Source organism: Stegastes partitus, unplaced genomic scaffold (assembly GCF_000690725.1).
Source record: "Stegastes partitus isolate 25-593 unplaced genomic scaffold, Stegastes_partitus-1.0.2 Scaffold133, whole genome shotgun sequence".
NCBI classification, from domain to species: Eukaryota; Metazoa; Chordata; class Actinopteri; family Pomacentridae; genus Stegastes; species Stegastes partitus.
Genome location: NW_007577864.1, coordinates 717,367 through 734,074, shown reverse-complemented (window position 1 = coordinate 734,074; position 16,708 = coordinate 717,367). Strand labels below are relative to the sequence as shown.

Genomic DNA, 16,708 nt, shown 5'->3' with positions numbered 1-16,708 from the left:
TAAAGCACAATTAGCACACACAATGTAGCCACAGACATGTGGACATGCTGCACACAGCGTGCAACATTATGAGAGTTCACAAACAGATGATCTTCCTATTTCTCATCCAGTGACCGCGACCTTTGTTTTAAAATGTTTAAACCTTCAGATGTGTGTCAGTGCATACATTCTACAGCAAAATCCTGTAAACTGAAGCTTATATGTGTGAGTGTCTTTCAAATGATCTCTGCAGAAAATCATACGGATAAAAGCTCACTGCTCATCTGTAGTCATCTTCTTAGTTTCTAATCCCGTGCCTTCAATCACTGTGGCACATGCTGACCTCTTTGTTCCTGTTGCTGACAGAGCCATTAGGCTGCCCATGGGGAAATTTTAGGGTGATGCTTATCATTTCAGCGTATGGCTGCATGTGCGTCACTTGCTTTGGATTATTGTCAATGAAGGCTAAACCTGTGCCAAAACAGGCTCAGTGGATCCTGAAGTATTTGTGCTAACCATCATACACTAACACATAGAGCGCCATTACAAGATGGGCCGCTTCAGTCATGGTACTTTAAAATACATATTAATGAAGGGTTTGGCATCAACATAAAAAATAATAAATTACAAGAAATAAAAAGCAGAAAAAGATGAAAAAGAATACAAAATAATAGGTTTATCCCTCTGTTGTATAATAAAACAATCATAAGAAAAGCAAAAGGCATTTTCTTTCACGTCATATAAACCAGCTCAACTGTGCAGCTCAGCAGCTGATTCTTATCAACGTTATGTCTCAACATGAGTGTATATATATCTTGATTTAGTTTGTATTTGTATTCATTTAGCTTGCCATGCATGCTTAGTTACCCAAGGTAGGAGGTGAAACATGCTATAAAAATAAAGTTGCAATATTCAGTCTTGAGTTTAAGAAATATTGTGATTTACATTTTTAAAAGGGAAAAAATGCAGTGGGTAGGATGTAGGACCTTATTCAAGCCTTCCAGTGGGTGACTTAGAAAAAAAAATCCCCTTTTTATGGGTGAGTCTATGATACAAATCGTCAGCTAATCTATAATAATAACATGACAACTGAAGCATTTCAATATAATTTGGGTTGAATTACATGTTATGTTTATATGAGAAAATATTTTTTTCCAGCAACTTTTGGGTTTGCTGTGTATGTTTGTATTACATAGCTGAAATGAAGAGCACGTTTTTGGCCGTTTGACAGGAGGCGATGTTGACAGAAGAGCTGCAAGTAGAATTAGTTTGGCTCTTGTCCTGTACATGTCTCTGAAACGTGAGGGTCCATAAAAATGTCAAATGAACATGTAGACTACCAAACAGCAGTTTATCACTAAGACATGAAGAACATTTAGGATTACAAGAATCTCAAGTACACCAAAAAATACACAAATCTTACATATGCAATCATTTATTCATTCGTGACAGACGGCAATTTTGCGATAATTGAACAATACAATGTCTCGAGCAGTTTGAAAGTGAACTGGTGAATTATCGGTTGAAAAGTTTCAGGAAAGGTAAAAACAAAAAAACAGCCTTTGTAAATGTTCCACCCTCCTGCTTTAAAAATACATTGACAGTGCAAGTCCGGTATTTACCTGGAAAAATGAGATTTACCCAAAATAGAAATGGAAACTTTGAATAATTTGCGCAGTACTTGTGTCACTACAGGATCACTCGGTCTGTTCGAGCACCTGTTGTCAAGATACCCAATTCAGCTTTCCCATTTTGGATTATTATTGATAATCTCCAGTGTGGTTTGCCAAGGGCAGAGGTTCGCTTTTAGTCCTGGTCCACTCTAAAACTAGGTTACGCCTTTAATCTCTCCATGTAGAGTAGCAGCCTTTCATTTTCATAAACCTCACAGAGTGCCACAGCAGAGTGAACACACATGAAAAATCCTGAAAGATGTCACACGCTGCTTCTGCCGGAATCATCACTGACTGAAATGATCATTAGCGGCTGTCCACCGAGGAGTTAAGGTAATCTGGAAATCTGTTGTTCCAGTGTGATGGGAGCTAATAAGATTTCAACAAAACCCTGAGGCCTCACGAGTGCTGTCGCTGGAACCTCAACTTACACCACTCCATAAGCATACATTAACTGGGTAAATTGAATAACCCTTTAGTGGAAACAAATGAGCTAAATTCTAATGTTGCAGAAGCTATAACACATAAATAATTCACTTGGTATTGAGCATGAGATCTTTCACTTAAATCAGAATCAAAAAAGAGAAAAATCTTTGAGAAAATAAAGCGAATCAAATATTTCTGTTGGTCAGTTTGACGTGATGTGGATCATATTAGAGCCCAAACTAAGCCTGATGCTCATGTCCTCTACATTCTTTTATTTTGCTGCCCCCAAGTGGTAAAAAGCTGGTGGTGGACAATAAACGTAAAACAAACATTATCATTACATGACCAGTAGCATTCATCAAACACACACATACAAAGTATTTCTACAACTTATGTATGATTACAGTGTACAACAGAAGTAACTCCAGTATCAGTTAATGTCAACTAACTGAAAATAGTGTCACCTTACATTACCTGCATTATTTCTAAGCTGAATGGTAGAATCTTTGCTCTTGTGTAAAATTATAAACTAACACTTAAGACGTACCGTGTTAAAAACAAAGGCCCCACAGTCGGAACTCAATGCAACAAAGTCAGTACACCTTTTATAACAGAGATTCATATCTTTTACCTTTTTTTTAATACTCTGTATGTCCACATTTATGTTTGACAACAGACTCAGTCTTTCTCAACATTGAGGAAACTAAATTTCTAAAGAAATCCTTCAGGATCTTTTTTTAGCTCATCATTGCAGGAGGGGTGTCAAAGCCAATAACGAAAAAATGGCAGATAACCTAATAACGGCCAATAACGTAATAAAAGTCCTGAACTGATAATGTAATAACTTTTGTAATATACGTTTCTGGCCAAAAGTTATTGCGTTATTGGCTGATTATTATTTGAAAAGAATTTTTTATTTTTTATTTTTTACCAGGCCAATAACGTAATAGCGTGTTACGTTATTGGCCAAAAGATATTACATTATCAGTTCAGGACTTTCATTATGTTATTGGCCAGTTATTACGCTATTGGACTATTACATTTTAAAAAGTTGTTGCCGTTGTTAAGTTATCGGCTGTTATTACATTATTGGCTTCTACAAGTGGTTGTGTTGCTCTATCTTTCTCTTTAAAACACCCCAGATGTGTTGTATGTGATTTAAGTCAGTTATATTGCACACGGCTCTACTCACGTCTGCCATACACTGTAAGTCTTTTAGACTTGTTTCACATCAGATATTTGTTAATAATAACATTAGTAATGTTTCCCAACATACCTTTAAAAGTGTGACAGACCTGTGTCACTTTGCACTCTATTGGATACCTGACAATAAAAAAAATAAATCAAATCCAGCTACTTCCTGTTGTATTCTATACAAGTCCTTTTGTGACATGTCTTTGGAAGAAGCCTTTCAGGACTGATGTATCTATAGGATATGGTAAAGGATCTGGAACAAATTAGAGAATCACAGCTATGCTCCGGCGCAACACAAGGGTGGAGCAAAAACACATCACACACTTCTGTAGCAGTTGCTGTTCTCAACGAGCAGGGAACAAAGTTCACACGGTTCATTTAGAGCAGGCCATCGAGACGAGAGGAGGTGACTGCGACCCCATCTACAAAGTCTCACCCTAATGGGACGGCATTGTGTCGACTCGTCTCACGCTGCAACACCCAAAGCAAAGACTGTACACTGTGTTCACTTTGCTTAATTTATTTTTCTCTCTTGACTGTAATCAGTTTTTGTGGTTTCCCATTTTAAAAGGGGAGCAGGGTTGCAGCGAGGGACAGTTTAAAGATAACTTCTTTCATTTCACTCTTGTCATTGTTCGGGCTGTTTGTGTGATTAATGTTGTGATGTATGTTGTGTTCTGTGAATGTTTGTCTTACCACTAAAAACTATGTTATGTTAAAGAATGTTTCATGTGTTTTTAAGTTATCTATGAGTTAAAGTATTCTCAATATATTTGTGCTTTTGATTCTGTGGCCATCATATAAGTAAATATTAAATGTTTGAAATAAAGTTCACTTATTTATAAACCTTTATGTCATTGAAAAGAGACAGAATATTGAGTGAACCCATCCTCATGTAATAAAGCAGCAACCAATCATGTAACCACAGTACATGTGAAGGGAGAGCAGATAGTGAGGACCTCATTTCAAACATTTTATTGATTTAATGATGATAAATGTGAGGAGTACTGAGTTTGTTATTCCAAAGAAAGAAGAACATTGATATTAAATTGACTGCTTCATCTTGTTACAGCTACATGGTCCTGTGTTTGAATCTCCTGGTCTGCTTGGACATTTCTGTGTGGAGTTTCTATGTGCCTGAATGATGTGAAGAGTTCATTTGCAAAAACAGATGACTCCATTTCTGTAGATTTTCAGAAAACTTTTTTCCCCGTTGTTTGCTTGAGATAATATCAGTCAAACTGAAGTTGAGTGGATTTGACTCAGTAGAAATGACATGACACACAACAGAGATAACTTAAGTTTGATTGATATTGTCTCAGGTAGATGATGGAAAAGTGGGTTTTCTGAAGGTTTGTGACGATGGAGTTACCTGTTTTTGCAAGTGAACTCTTCGTGTACAGGATGTACCGTGCCCTGTGCAACCAGTCAGCTAGGATAGCCCCCTGCAACCCTCCAAATGGATGGATGGATGACTTTAAAAGCAAATGTTTAAGCAAAAAAAAACCCAACAACAACAAAAAGGCAACATTGTGCATCAGTCTTTTTAAGTTAAGAGAGCTTCTAATGAAATTATGTTCAATCAGTGAACTACGCTGAGTAAGTGGAATAAGTCTTTCCTCTGAAATCCTGAACTCACATTGAAGAAAAAGTTATTAGGCCAGTTTGAATAATTTACTAGCGCTGGAATTTAGTTTTAAATCAATGAATGCAGAAATTTTAGTTGTAAATACACATCATATTAAGTTGATCTAATTACTAGCATTGTTGTGCCAACATCAAAACAATGTTTGAAACTTAGACGTTGTGTAAAAATCAATAAATTTGCAGCCATGCATTTAACTAAGTGGCAGCAACATGTCCCCTGAATTACTTTATAGAGTTTAACTTGAATAAATTCAAATTAATGAACTGGTTAATATTGATTATTAGAACTCAACAAGTATAACTGATATGTAGAATATGTTTTATTGGTACTATTTACACATCTAGAAGTGTCTTGCTTTCACATCAACTCAATAGTTTTGTTTAGGTTATACCAAATTTCTTATTGTTTTCTATTTGAATCTAAGTATATAAAATAGATTAGTAGTATTGCTTGTAATCTGGTGTCTTATTTTCATAAGTAAAGAGGGTGTATCTTTATTCAAATCAATTATAAAAATAAAAAAAAGTACATGTGATTTTTTTTTGGTTCAAATTCATGTGTAATTCTCCACAAAAGTTTCATGTAAAACAGTAAAACAACGTTTATGTGTGATCTTAGAAAAACCAGAGGCTCATGTTGTACTATCACATCAACATCTACTTGCTTTGATTCCCTCAGTTTAGTAACATCAGTATCATTTAAAGGTTAGCAACTATCATCCAAGAAAAGATTTGAAATTAACTAAATTCCACATGATGCAGTGATCAGGAGGGCTGTGGATGGATGAGTGGGGGTGGAGGGTGGAGTGATTCTTACCCTGATTTACTAAAGCTGGAGGAAATCATCGCTACAGCATGCAATTAGAAAAGGATGTTGACTATAAAGAGGAGCGGAGGAGGCATGTCCTCCAACATGAGGCTTCTCTCTCCAAAAAATTGCAGCGTTTGGGACCACGTGACCTCGCCAACACAGGATGTCCCACGGAGAGAGAGCAGCGGTGAGGCAAAGCGTGGCCACAGGCTGCTCACTCGTGCGGTGGGATCCGGCACATGAGAGAAAAAAAAAAGTTGGAGAAAAAGTTTCGAAGCGATCATATATTAACAGAAGAGAAAAAAAAACAAGTATTTGCAGGTGCCAACAGTGCGCGCAGAGTATCCATCGGGTGTGAATTCTCTAATTAGATCGCTTATTTATTTAACTCTGTGTTCAATCAAAGTTAAAACATTCATGTCGCTGGTTTCTCTCGGTGTCATTAATGTTTCTACAAGACTACGAGGCTCCGCGCTGCGTCTGCTGAAGGAGAGGAGCCCGCGTCCGAGGATACAATGAAGCAGTGTGTCCTTGTCCGAGACAATGCAGCGAGATGCTACGAGGAGACGATGTTTCCCACAAGATCAGGGACGTTTCGCCCGATTGCCCAGCGAGATCAACTAAAGGTTTGTGACACCGGCTCGATATTTTATGTTTCTGTTTTTTTTTTACCTTGCGAAAAATGACTCCCAAGCTCAGAAAGCACATCATGCAGAGCCACCGGCGCAGCTCGTCAACAGTCCTGCAGCCGCTGCGCGTAAAAACGCTATAAATGTTAAATGATGGCAAAGTCTACTCATTTCCCTGTGATGTGGATGTGTCTTCTGATTTCATGTGGGTATTAAACGATGATCGGGTAAACATGGAGGCTGTGCATGTCGTGTAGTCTAATCAATAATTCCTTCTACTACAAATGTGAGTTTCTCATTGAACACATTTTCCAGATTTAATTCTGAATATATGGAAACATCTCATTCTTGCGCACTGGAGATTAATATAGTATGCAGGAGTATTCATTAGTCTGTATTTATAATGGTTCAGTGGGTGGTGGAAATGATACTGAATTGAAAGCCCCCTCCCCCTAAATGACTGCCATAGTATTAGATGGAAAGCACACACACACACTCACACACACACACATACACAGGATGTAACTAGTAAATAGTGTCAAATAGTAGGCTATGACATCCAAACTAAAATCAATCACATGAAAATGCAAAACAGCACCTACATAAATCACAATAGTTGTCAATATGCACCCATAGCAGCTAATTGTACACACTGACACCCTTAGAGGACCAGCAGTGCTTTTCAGGGAGGATTTAGCTCTCAACATCTCCGTTAGATGCTCCTCCAAGGCTCTGAGCGCAGCCATTAATGTAATTTGTAGTGAGATGATAAACAGAGTGATGTGTGTTTCTGCTTGAGCAGATAGTCAGATTTGCCAAACGCTCCAGTGCCTCTTGAATATGTAAAAGTGCTCAGCTCCAAGTGCTTCAGCCTGACAGTTTGACGGCTATGGCGTATTAAGCTCAGATAATTGGGTGATATTTACTCACAGAGCACACAATCACTCCGCAACTACTTGAAAACGGCGTCTTTTTTTTTTTTTTTCTTCCCCCCCTCCTCTTAATGATATGCTTTGTAGAAATTATTCACTCTGTTGACAGGACCAAATGGGATGTGCATGTCTACATTTCTTTTTCAGTAATATGAAAATGCACATGATGATTTATTCAAAATTAAGAGATTAGTTGTACTGACTCGAAATAGTTAACGTATGGGTTGTCTTCCTAAATGATTTGCCTCGTTTCTGAATCCAGTTTGCCTGAATGTCGGTTATACTGCAGGGCACAGTAACACAATGCACATCCGAAACGTCGAAATGTTACAACTATACTGTAATGATTCAAGTTGTGACTTGTCATCTGTGCTGATAAACAACAGTCCACTTCTTCAAAATCCCAATTAAACATCACTTCACTGACAACCTGTTGAAGCTTGTGTCTCAAAGTGACTTCACTGCGTGGGCGAAGATTCGATTCCAACAAATGATGCGCTGATAGTGAGATAAGATGACTTGCAGCAGTGGTGCTTTCCAGATGTGGGTAGATCGACTCACGGTTTCACTTTGATTGTGAGTGGGTGGGAGTTCTCAAGTTCGCTTCGACATGAGTTGGGTGTGTTGAGATCACACAGCAAAAATTAGTTGTGGCCCCACGACTCGGTGGTTTGCTAAAAAAAAAAAAAAGACACTCTTCCTGTTGTTGCTGTATGTTCAACCACAGTCCTACTGCTGTCTTTGTCTGTGTCTCTGCTAAATGAGACACACAAAACACAACACAAAAGCTGCTGTACGAACGGCGGAGCATTCCTGAGGTTTCAAGTCAGTACAACTGCAACCGCATGTTATCTTAACAACAAAAAAAATGCTGTCTAAATTTGTGTCTGTCTCAAAGAAGCAAGAGTAAAAACTAATTGCTACATTTCCTCTTGACATCCTCTTTGCATACTCTGCTTTTACTGTTTGTCCTAATGAGTACTTTTTTTCATTGCAGAATGAAGCCTTAGCCTCTGCATACCAGGCTTTGACCAACACACTGACTAGACTGTAGATGTCCAGTTACAAAGCCAGGACTCAAGAATGAAGACCAAATATGCAATCCTCTTCATCTGCATCGTGGCCCTGGTCATCATTGAAAAGGAAAGCAACATCCTGTCAAGGTAAGACAACAAAGACGATTCTGCAACTAGGTTTTGCTTAAGAAGGTGTGGCAAATTTGCATTTTATTTGGTCTGGCTTGTCTGAGTTTCAATCTGACAGAAAGCACATTTGAATGACTGACTTGGCAACATCCTTACAAAAGTGATGAAACAATTATTGTTTTTAAATTGTGAAACTGGGCATGCAGATGTTAGAAATGTTGTTGACCTTGTACGTTTTTTTGAAACTTTCACCTTAAAAAAACACCCTTAACTTGAGTCAGTAACACCTCTGCAAGTGTAAAGCCAGAATGGGCATTCTTGGGTTTAATGAATCAGTGACACTTGGGAGAATTTTAGCACAATAAGTCTCCTTCTACTCAGGCGAGATGACAGTTTGAAAAAGTTGAGCAAAAACTGGCACTTTCACTTTCACCTAATCAAAACTGTAAATTAGGCCCAAACAGGATCCTTATGACAATGAGGTTTTTAACGCTGCTGTTATTGAACCTGTTCTAGAAGTTCTCAATTGCAACTCCACCAAATTTGATGCAACAGAAAAGAAGCACAACAAATTCTACGTCCGTTGTAGTGACAGTAGCACCAGGAGGCCTCTTCGCACAATATGTCACACCTGCCAAGCTTCTAAAAATGACAGCAGGTTACGTTATTACACAAACAGACATGGCCTGATCCCTATACAGGTTCTTTCAGGTATGAGGTTCTAAGATGATAAGATGTGATAACTCACTTCCTTGGAAGAGTTAGATAAGAAAAAATGGAAATGGAGCTTTGTGTTGACCAAAGATAGAAAATCTACCATCCATCACGTTTCCATCTCTGCATGCAAGCTTACGTTACCTACTGAATAAACTATAACAATGATGTCACACCTAAAGTGGCACAATCTGTCTCCACTGCTAATCTTTTAAAGCTACACATGTGTACCAAAGAAACACGATAACCTTTTGACACCTAAGATTTAGGTGTGAGTAATCTCGCAGAGAGAACTTCAAGCTTTCTTTATAACAGAGTTTTCCCCCCCAAGGTAAAATGTTATGTCAAAGACTATTTCTGGTATTTATCAAAAACTTTCCACCTTAACAGCAGATGCTGCATTATGCACCGAGGCCATACAGACTCTGCATACCGGCATGCCACGAAACAAGGTTTAGAGACTGTTGGATATTAAGCACCAGAGAAGCTTGAAAACCCTGCAGAGGTTTTGTAATCAGTTTAGGATCATTTGTGCCTAAAAATAATGATTTTATCTACATCCATCCATCCATTATCTATACACCACTTAATCCTCACTATAGGGTCACGGGGGGGCTGGAGTCTATCCCAGCTGACTGAGGGTGAAGGCAGGGGACACCCTGGACAGGTCACCAGTCTGTCACAGGGCTTATAGACAGACAACCAAGCACACTCACATTCACACCTACGGATAATTTAGAATCACCAATTAACCTCAACATGTTTTTGGACTTTGTGGGAAGAAGCTGGAGAACCCAGAGAGAACCCACGCAGCACGGGGAGAACATGCAAACTCCACGCGGAAAGATCCCAAGCATTCTAACCGGGATGCGAACCCTCTCGCTTTGAGGCAACAGTGCTAACTATCAAGCAGCTGTGTGGCCCTACTTTATCTACAGTAAAAAAAAAAGAAAAAAGAAAAAGAGACAGGCATAGGGATAAAGATAACATCAGGAACACTTTTTATGGGACCACACAAATTTAGATCTTTTCCTTTTCTTGATGATGTTTTCATAGGTTGGCAGGAAGACAGCCCCTTTATTTCCTAGCCTAGTTTAGTTTCTTGTCAAATATGCAGTGAATTACAGCATTAACACAATTTAATATCTTGACATCAGTTGTATCAACCGTAGAAGATTGACTTTCAGTTTGTGAACAGAATCTACAGATTGCAATGCAGTTTCCATCCTCCTTCTTAAAAAGTTAATCAAAGGGATTTTGTGTTGGTAATGAACAACATGAAAACTATTTTTTGAAGCCGAAGAAATTTACAGAAAAAGACAAGACTCCAGAGAACTATCTTACCAACCAAACCAGCATCAGAAGCAGATCGTCCCTGCTATGCTGCATCATTTATACCCCCTAAATCGGTAATAATAATATTTTGCTAAATGATCCACAAGTAACATGTTTAAACAGCCAAACCAGTGGTTACCTTTATGAGAAGCAGCAATATAAAGGACAGAGTTTCCAAAGCTGTTCCACATACTTGCAGTAAATTTAACTGTGTCACAGGCAGCAGGCCAACTGGGAACTTGGAAATGATGGCAAACTTACCAGAAATGCAAAAGATTTATTAAGTGACAGGTCAAAAATGAAAACAGAAATAGCTTCATCGTTTGCAAAACAAAAAAAAGGGATGCACACGATGATCTGTGCATGCAATTAAGTGTATACTGGTGAAACAGAGTACTCATTAAAAGACAGGACGACTCAAGCAGCACCGAAAGAGGAGAGCCACATGTTTTTAATTCACTGGTGATTTTTTTTGTCTTAGGAAGCAAAACAAGATGTTCTAGATTTACAGTCTTAGAAGCTTACATTCAGGTGAAATAAATGTAGATAGATTCTAGCAGTTATTTAGGAGGAGGCAATTTTCTGACTTAAATACATTTTGTGTTTTTTATTGTTTTGTGCTCGTTTCACATTTTTTGGGATTGTGATGTGTTTTTGGCTTTTTATATCATTATTACTAATATTATTTTTCAAATTTTGGGTGGCTGTGTTTTTTGGAAGCTGGCCTTCCACTGGCTGTCACTGGAGAACTGATCAGGATTTAGGCTTCCTGTCAACTCAGTATAGGCTGTTTTTTTTCACACCTTCAGTAAATCACCCTGGTGATTACACTTTGTGAATGCATTGGTGAAATAATATTTTTTTCCCCCCACAGCTGTAACTCAGACATGCAGTAGCTTACACATGTCAGATAAATGCAAAATGTCAGATGTAAGATTCATCTTGGGTGTTTGTACTCTTTCGTCTGTTGCTACTTGATATTTTTTAATCAAGTCTCTGTTTCCCATCAGGGTCTCTGATAAGCTGATCCAGAGGCAGATTCCACAGCAGACCCCACAGACCCCTCTGGATTACAGCAACATGACACAAAAGGGCTCCTTGATGATGCTCAAAATGCTGCTTTCCAAACTCTCTGGTATAAAAGGGAATTATTCCAATTTCTCTGAGGAGCAAGAGGAGGAAGAACTGGACGATTTAGGCAAGTACAGCTACAGCGCCGGCCGTAAGCACATATTACTCATGGCCACCACACGGACGGGCTCGTCGTTTGTGGGGGAATTTTTCAACCAGCACGGGGAGAAAATGTTCTACCTGTTCGAGCCCTTGTGGCACGTGGAGCGCATGCTGACCACCACCGCCGAGACAAACAATGGGACAGTGTTGGCAGGAATCTACCGGGACGTGCTCCAGGGGCTTTTCCTCTGTGATTTCTCCCCACTTGAGAAGTTCATCTCTCCCCCACCTCAGGACCACGTCACTCCGGCTCTTTTCCGCAGAGAGTCAAGTTTATCGCTCTGTGAAGAAAATGTCTGCACTCCTGTGATCAAGGATGTTTTTGAGAGGTATTGTATAATCATCTAGATGCTCACTGATACGGATTAATCTTGATTTTGAATCTGAAAAAGACATTGAAATTCAGCCTATGCAGCTGCAAAGAGGGAGGAAGGGTTCTGGCACTGAGAGTTTTAATGATATCCCTGTTTTTAATCAATACGGAAATCAGAGAAGAGTTTGTAGACCAAATTTTTAATCCATTTATTCAGAAATATTAGGATTAATCAATAATCAGAATAATGAATTACTTGAAGCAGCATAAGCTATAGAATTTTAAACTTGATGATTGGATGTTTCTTGCTGAAATGATTAAAATTGCAGTTGACTTCATCTCTTAAAGGGTTAGTTCAGATGTTTGAGAGTTGGGTTGTTTGAAGTACTTATCCACAGTGTACCACCTACTGTAGGAGGCACACCCACAGTTTTGGAGGAGCAGATGGGAATACTGGCATGAAAGCAAAGTAGTGTACAGCTGTGGCCAAACAAACTAGCTGGACAGCTCCAGGCCTCGTTTTCACAAAACAAACTTTCCGATTGAAGCAGCAGTAGACCAGCAACTCCCATGTTCTGCAGGGTAACGTTACAATATCAGAGGAGTCTGGTGGCCTTGAAGCAACATGTATAACTGCTTGATTTCCCTGTAAGGTAAAGCAGTGAGAATATTATAGTTTAAACCAATATATTTTTTTCTAGTTGGGGGGTTTGTTTGGTGGCTAAAATACATTTTGCTGCTTCACCCGTCTACAGCAGATTGTTTATTAATTTCTGTGCTGGGACTCCTGTCTGTTTCTCCAAAATGAGGGTTTGCAGACTGCCATTCATTGCAGGTAATATACCAAATATACCTCATCCAACCCTGTTTCAAAAAATCAGGACTAACCCTTTAAGCTTTTATTTCTACAATCGTGCACTTCTGACCTTATTTCAACTCCGGCATTTTATTACTTTTCAGACTAATAAGTCTACCAATCATTTTATATTCCTAACACTTCGAAAAATGTTTACTTCTGGAACCCAAGATACCTCAAGTAACCCACTTTGCAATTGTCTAAACTTTATCATCTTGTCCTAGGTATCACTGTAAGACTCGTCGCTGTGGGCCACTGAACTTGACCCTTGCATCTGAATCCTGCCTTTCTAAACAACACCACGCTATCAAAACCGTCCGTGTCCATCAGCTGGACACGCTGCAGCCTTTGGTGGAGGACCCTCGTTTGGATATCAGAGTTATCCAGCTTGTTCGCGATCCACGAGCTATATTAGCATCACGCATGGTGGCTTTCTCTTCGAAATATCAGACTTGGAAGGCCTGGGCGCAGGACGGTCAGGTGCCCGAAGATGACGAGGACGTGAAGAGGCTCAAAGGAAACTGTGACCACCTTCGAATGTCTGCAGAGGTGGGACTGAGTCAGCCTCGCTGGCTGCGGCGTCGCTACATGTTGGTACGTTACGAGGACATCGCCCGCTACCCCATGCAGAAAGCAGAGGAGATGTACAAGTTCACAGGGATACCGTTTAGTTCCCAAGCTAGGGAGTGGATTCTGAGGAACACCCAGACCACACAGGAAGCCAGCGGGATTTACTCCACCCAGAAGAACTCATCAGAGCAGGCAGAGAAATGGAGATTTAGTATTCCCTTTACACTGGCTCAGGTAGTACAGAGAGTTTGTGGACCCACCATGAAGCTGTTTGGGTACAGATTTGTGAATGATGAAAAAACATTGATCAATAAGTCTATCAGTTTGCTTGAGGATAAACTATTTTATTAATCAAGAGATCAAAATTTAGCTGTGAATCTGCAAAAACACTGCATGCAATGGATCCGAGCCAGGAGAAGCCATTATTGCACAGACCAAAAACTCTTTCAACAGGAATGCCATGAAAGACACAAAATGTTGTACCGGTGGCGGGAACATTCATGTAGAGTCACGTACAGTCATGTTCATACTCGCCAATGATGTGCCTCATTGTAACAATGACGAGCCATTTGATAAAGAGAAGTATTTATTTGCGTACTGTGTTCACTGCGAAGCCTGGTACTTAAGCTTTATGTCATGCTCTGTATTTCATTTAAAATGAAATATGCATAGATGTGAAGCCCGACTGTAAGAGATTATTATGTAAGATTTTATTAGTAGATGGTCGTGTTTGGATTTTCAGGGATAAACTGTGATGAAAGTGATGTGTGTATGTTGTGTACGTGAGCATGTGTGTGAAGAAGAGGACATTTCGGTTCATAGGGTTTCTGACACTAGTGCTTAATAATGCCTAGTAGAACCTGTTTCGTATTTTGATAGAGCTGCTTAAGATTATTCAACTGCTAGAACTGCTTTAGATTAGACCTGACGTGCTTTGATAGGATTTAACAAATCTGACTCAGGTAAAGTGAATGTGGAATTGCATTTTGTGGTGTCTTTATGAGGAGCGTTCATATCTTTCCAACAGTGTGCTGTGTGAAAATACAGTTTAATGTTTGGTGTTTTCAACCAAATGCCATTCAAAGCAATGATCTTGTGATGTAGTTCATGTGGCACCAGAGTTTAAAACTTCAAATGGTTAATGAAAAGGAATATATAATGCTTGTGAAGTTATAGGAAATGGTGTCACACTGTAAAAGAAGTACAACATACCTCAGGTGTGTCTTCAGAATTCAAGTGTTGCTATTCCTAGTAGCCTTAGTCATTGTAATGTTTTTCCCCTGTAAGTAAACAGGCAGTTTTGGTTTCATTTTACAAATCTGCTCGGCAGGCAGCTTAAGCCGGAGCTGATCTACGTGTCAGACAAGTGTGTTTTTTGGACTCGAGTATAACAAGTAATTTTTAATCACCTCAAAACTTAAAGTAACAGAATCACCAGGAATATTAAGACTTTCAAAATCCCCCCTTTAATGATATAAGTTGTGTGTTTTGGTGACAGCTAATATATATGTTGTATGTATGCATATGGCTTATACCTTTAAGCGAAACCCAGGTGGTGCTGCATTAACTGTCAGTCTTGATGGTATATAAAGGAAACCACTGTGACTCTAGTTCAATGGCAGCATTGTGTTCAGCTTGGCTGAGGCCCTGCTGAAACGGCCGTGCTGCTCCTGGAAAGGGATATGCATTAGAGATACATATAGTAGAGGGCTTATACTACCTTCTCTTTGAAAATATACATATGAATACATATATAAGGTATTGAGTTGTTCAGACTCACCACTTAAGCCAAAAGGAATTACTGTGAAACACCAACTTTGTAGCTCAAACTACGGTATAGTCACAGTAACTAATTTAAATAACTCAGATATTCAGTGTGGCAATAATCTGTTTGGGAGCGATGCAGGTTTGCAGTTATTCCTCTGTAGATGTTTGACTAGTTCAACTTTCATAGAGAACTGATGATGTTGTCAACGTACATTCATCGCTTCCATCCTGGAAAAAAAGATTAAAAGAACAGCAAAAAAGCAGTTTTAAAGTTTTAGGTTGAAGTCAAGCTCAGGTTTTGCCAAAGCTAGTCTCAGTTCAAGTCTCTGTTTTTGAAGCCCAAATATAGTTATAACTCCTCACAGGCTAATCTTTAGGTCTCCGAATACTGAATATTGAAATGTTATGAACATTAAAATTATTTGAACATTTTTCTTCCACGACTCCTTAAATAGTGCTTTTTTCATAACTGAGACTAAATCATTTGAATAGATGCGCCTAATAACTAAACAGTCTACCTGTGAGTAAGTCTGAATGTTACCAGACATGAAACTTTCATATTTTGCTTTCAAATCACAATCCAAGTCACGCGTTGTGGGAGTCAGGTATCAAGCTCTCAGTGTTTGACTTAAAGCTTACTCAAGTCCGCAGCTTTAACCAGTGGAAATTATCCGCTTTCCATCTACACTTCATGCTCAGTATCGTCACGTTGGTCACATAAGCGCAGCACTTTTGTGTCGAGTCATCACTATCTTCAAAATTCTGCCGAATGTGCTGTATTTAGTCACATTTTAGGGAAAATACTGCATGAGCGGTTTGACTTCAGTGATGCTTTGCCGTTTTATGAAAACTTGACATGACATTGAAGCCGACTGTAATGTTATTCTATGTGGAAATGTGCTCTTAAAAGTTCTGACACTCGCCTTTAAGACTACGGAGGGTGAATGTCTGATACAGAAGGAGATTTTAGGTAGAGTATGACATTAAAGTTGTAAGTCATTGAAGCAGTGGGTAATGGAAACATGTCTTGTTAAAGTTATTAATGTCTTCTGTGACTTTTTTGCCTTTGTTTAATACCTGTAGTAATATTAAACTTGTTTTACTGCCACATTCAGGTTATTCTTGCAGGAGAAACCAACGGCCTATGTGCAGATCATGCTGATGCAACTAGAGATATATCTGAGAGATGTAAATGTTATTTTCTTCTGTTGAAATTATCATTAAATTGATTCTTCTGGTGCGAAATTGTGCTTTGAAGCTACAAATATTTTCTTAGAGGTCTGAATGCTTCTATCAAACATAACACGACACTATTGGTTGTTTGCCATCTTACTTGTAGCATGATACACCTTCAAGTTTTTTCCCAGCAGTATTAAAATTCCATCAACTGTCCAAGAAAGGAACTGAGCCAGGAAGTAAAGGAGAAACTGTTTTTTGTTTGTTTGGTTTGTGCATGAACGCAAACTTGTGTTAAAAGTATTCTT

At 39.0% G+C, this 16,708-nt stretch overlaps 1 protein-coding gene across 1 annotated transcript; it reads left to right on the top strand.

Moving 5' to 3' along the window:
• Nucleotides 1–5,925: 5,925 nt before the first annotated feature.
• Nucleotides 5,926–16,469, top strand: chst3a (carbohydrate (chondroitin 6) sulfotransferase 3a). Its single transcript, XM_008278836.1, has 4 exons — nucleotides 5,926–6,356; nucleotides 8,289–8,454; nucleotides 11,496–12,047; nucleotides 13,112–16,469. The coding sequence occupies exons 2-4, from the start codon at nucleotides 8,375–8,377 to the stop codon at nucleotides 13,806–13,808; spliced, it is 1,329 nt and encodes a 442-aa protein (XP_008277058.1). The 5' UTR covers nucleotides 5,926–6,356; nucleotides 8,289–8,374; the 3' UTR covers nucleotides 13,809–16,469.
• The last annotated feature ends 239 nt before the right edge of the window (nucleotides 16,470–16,708 follow it).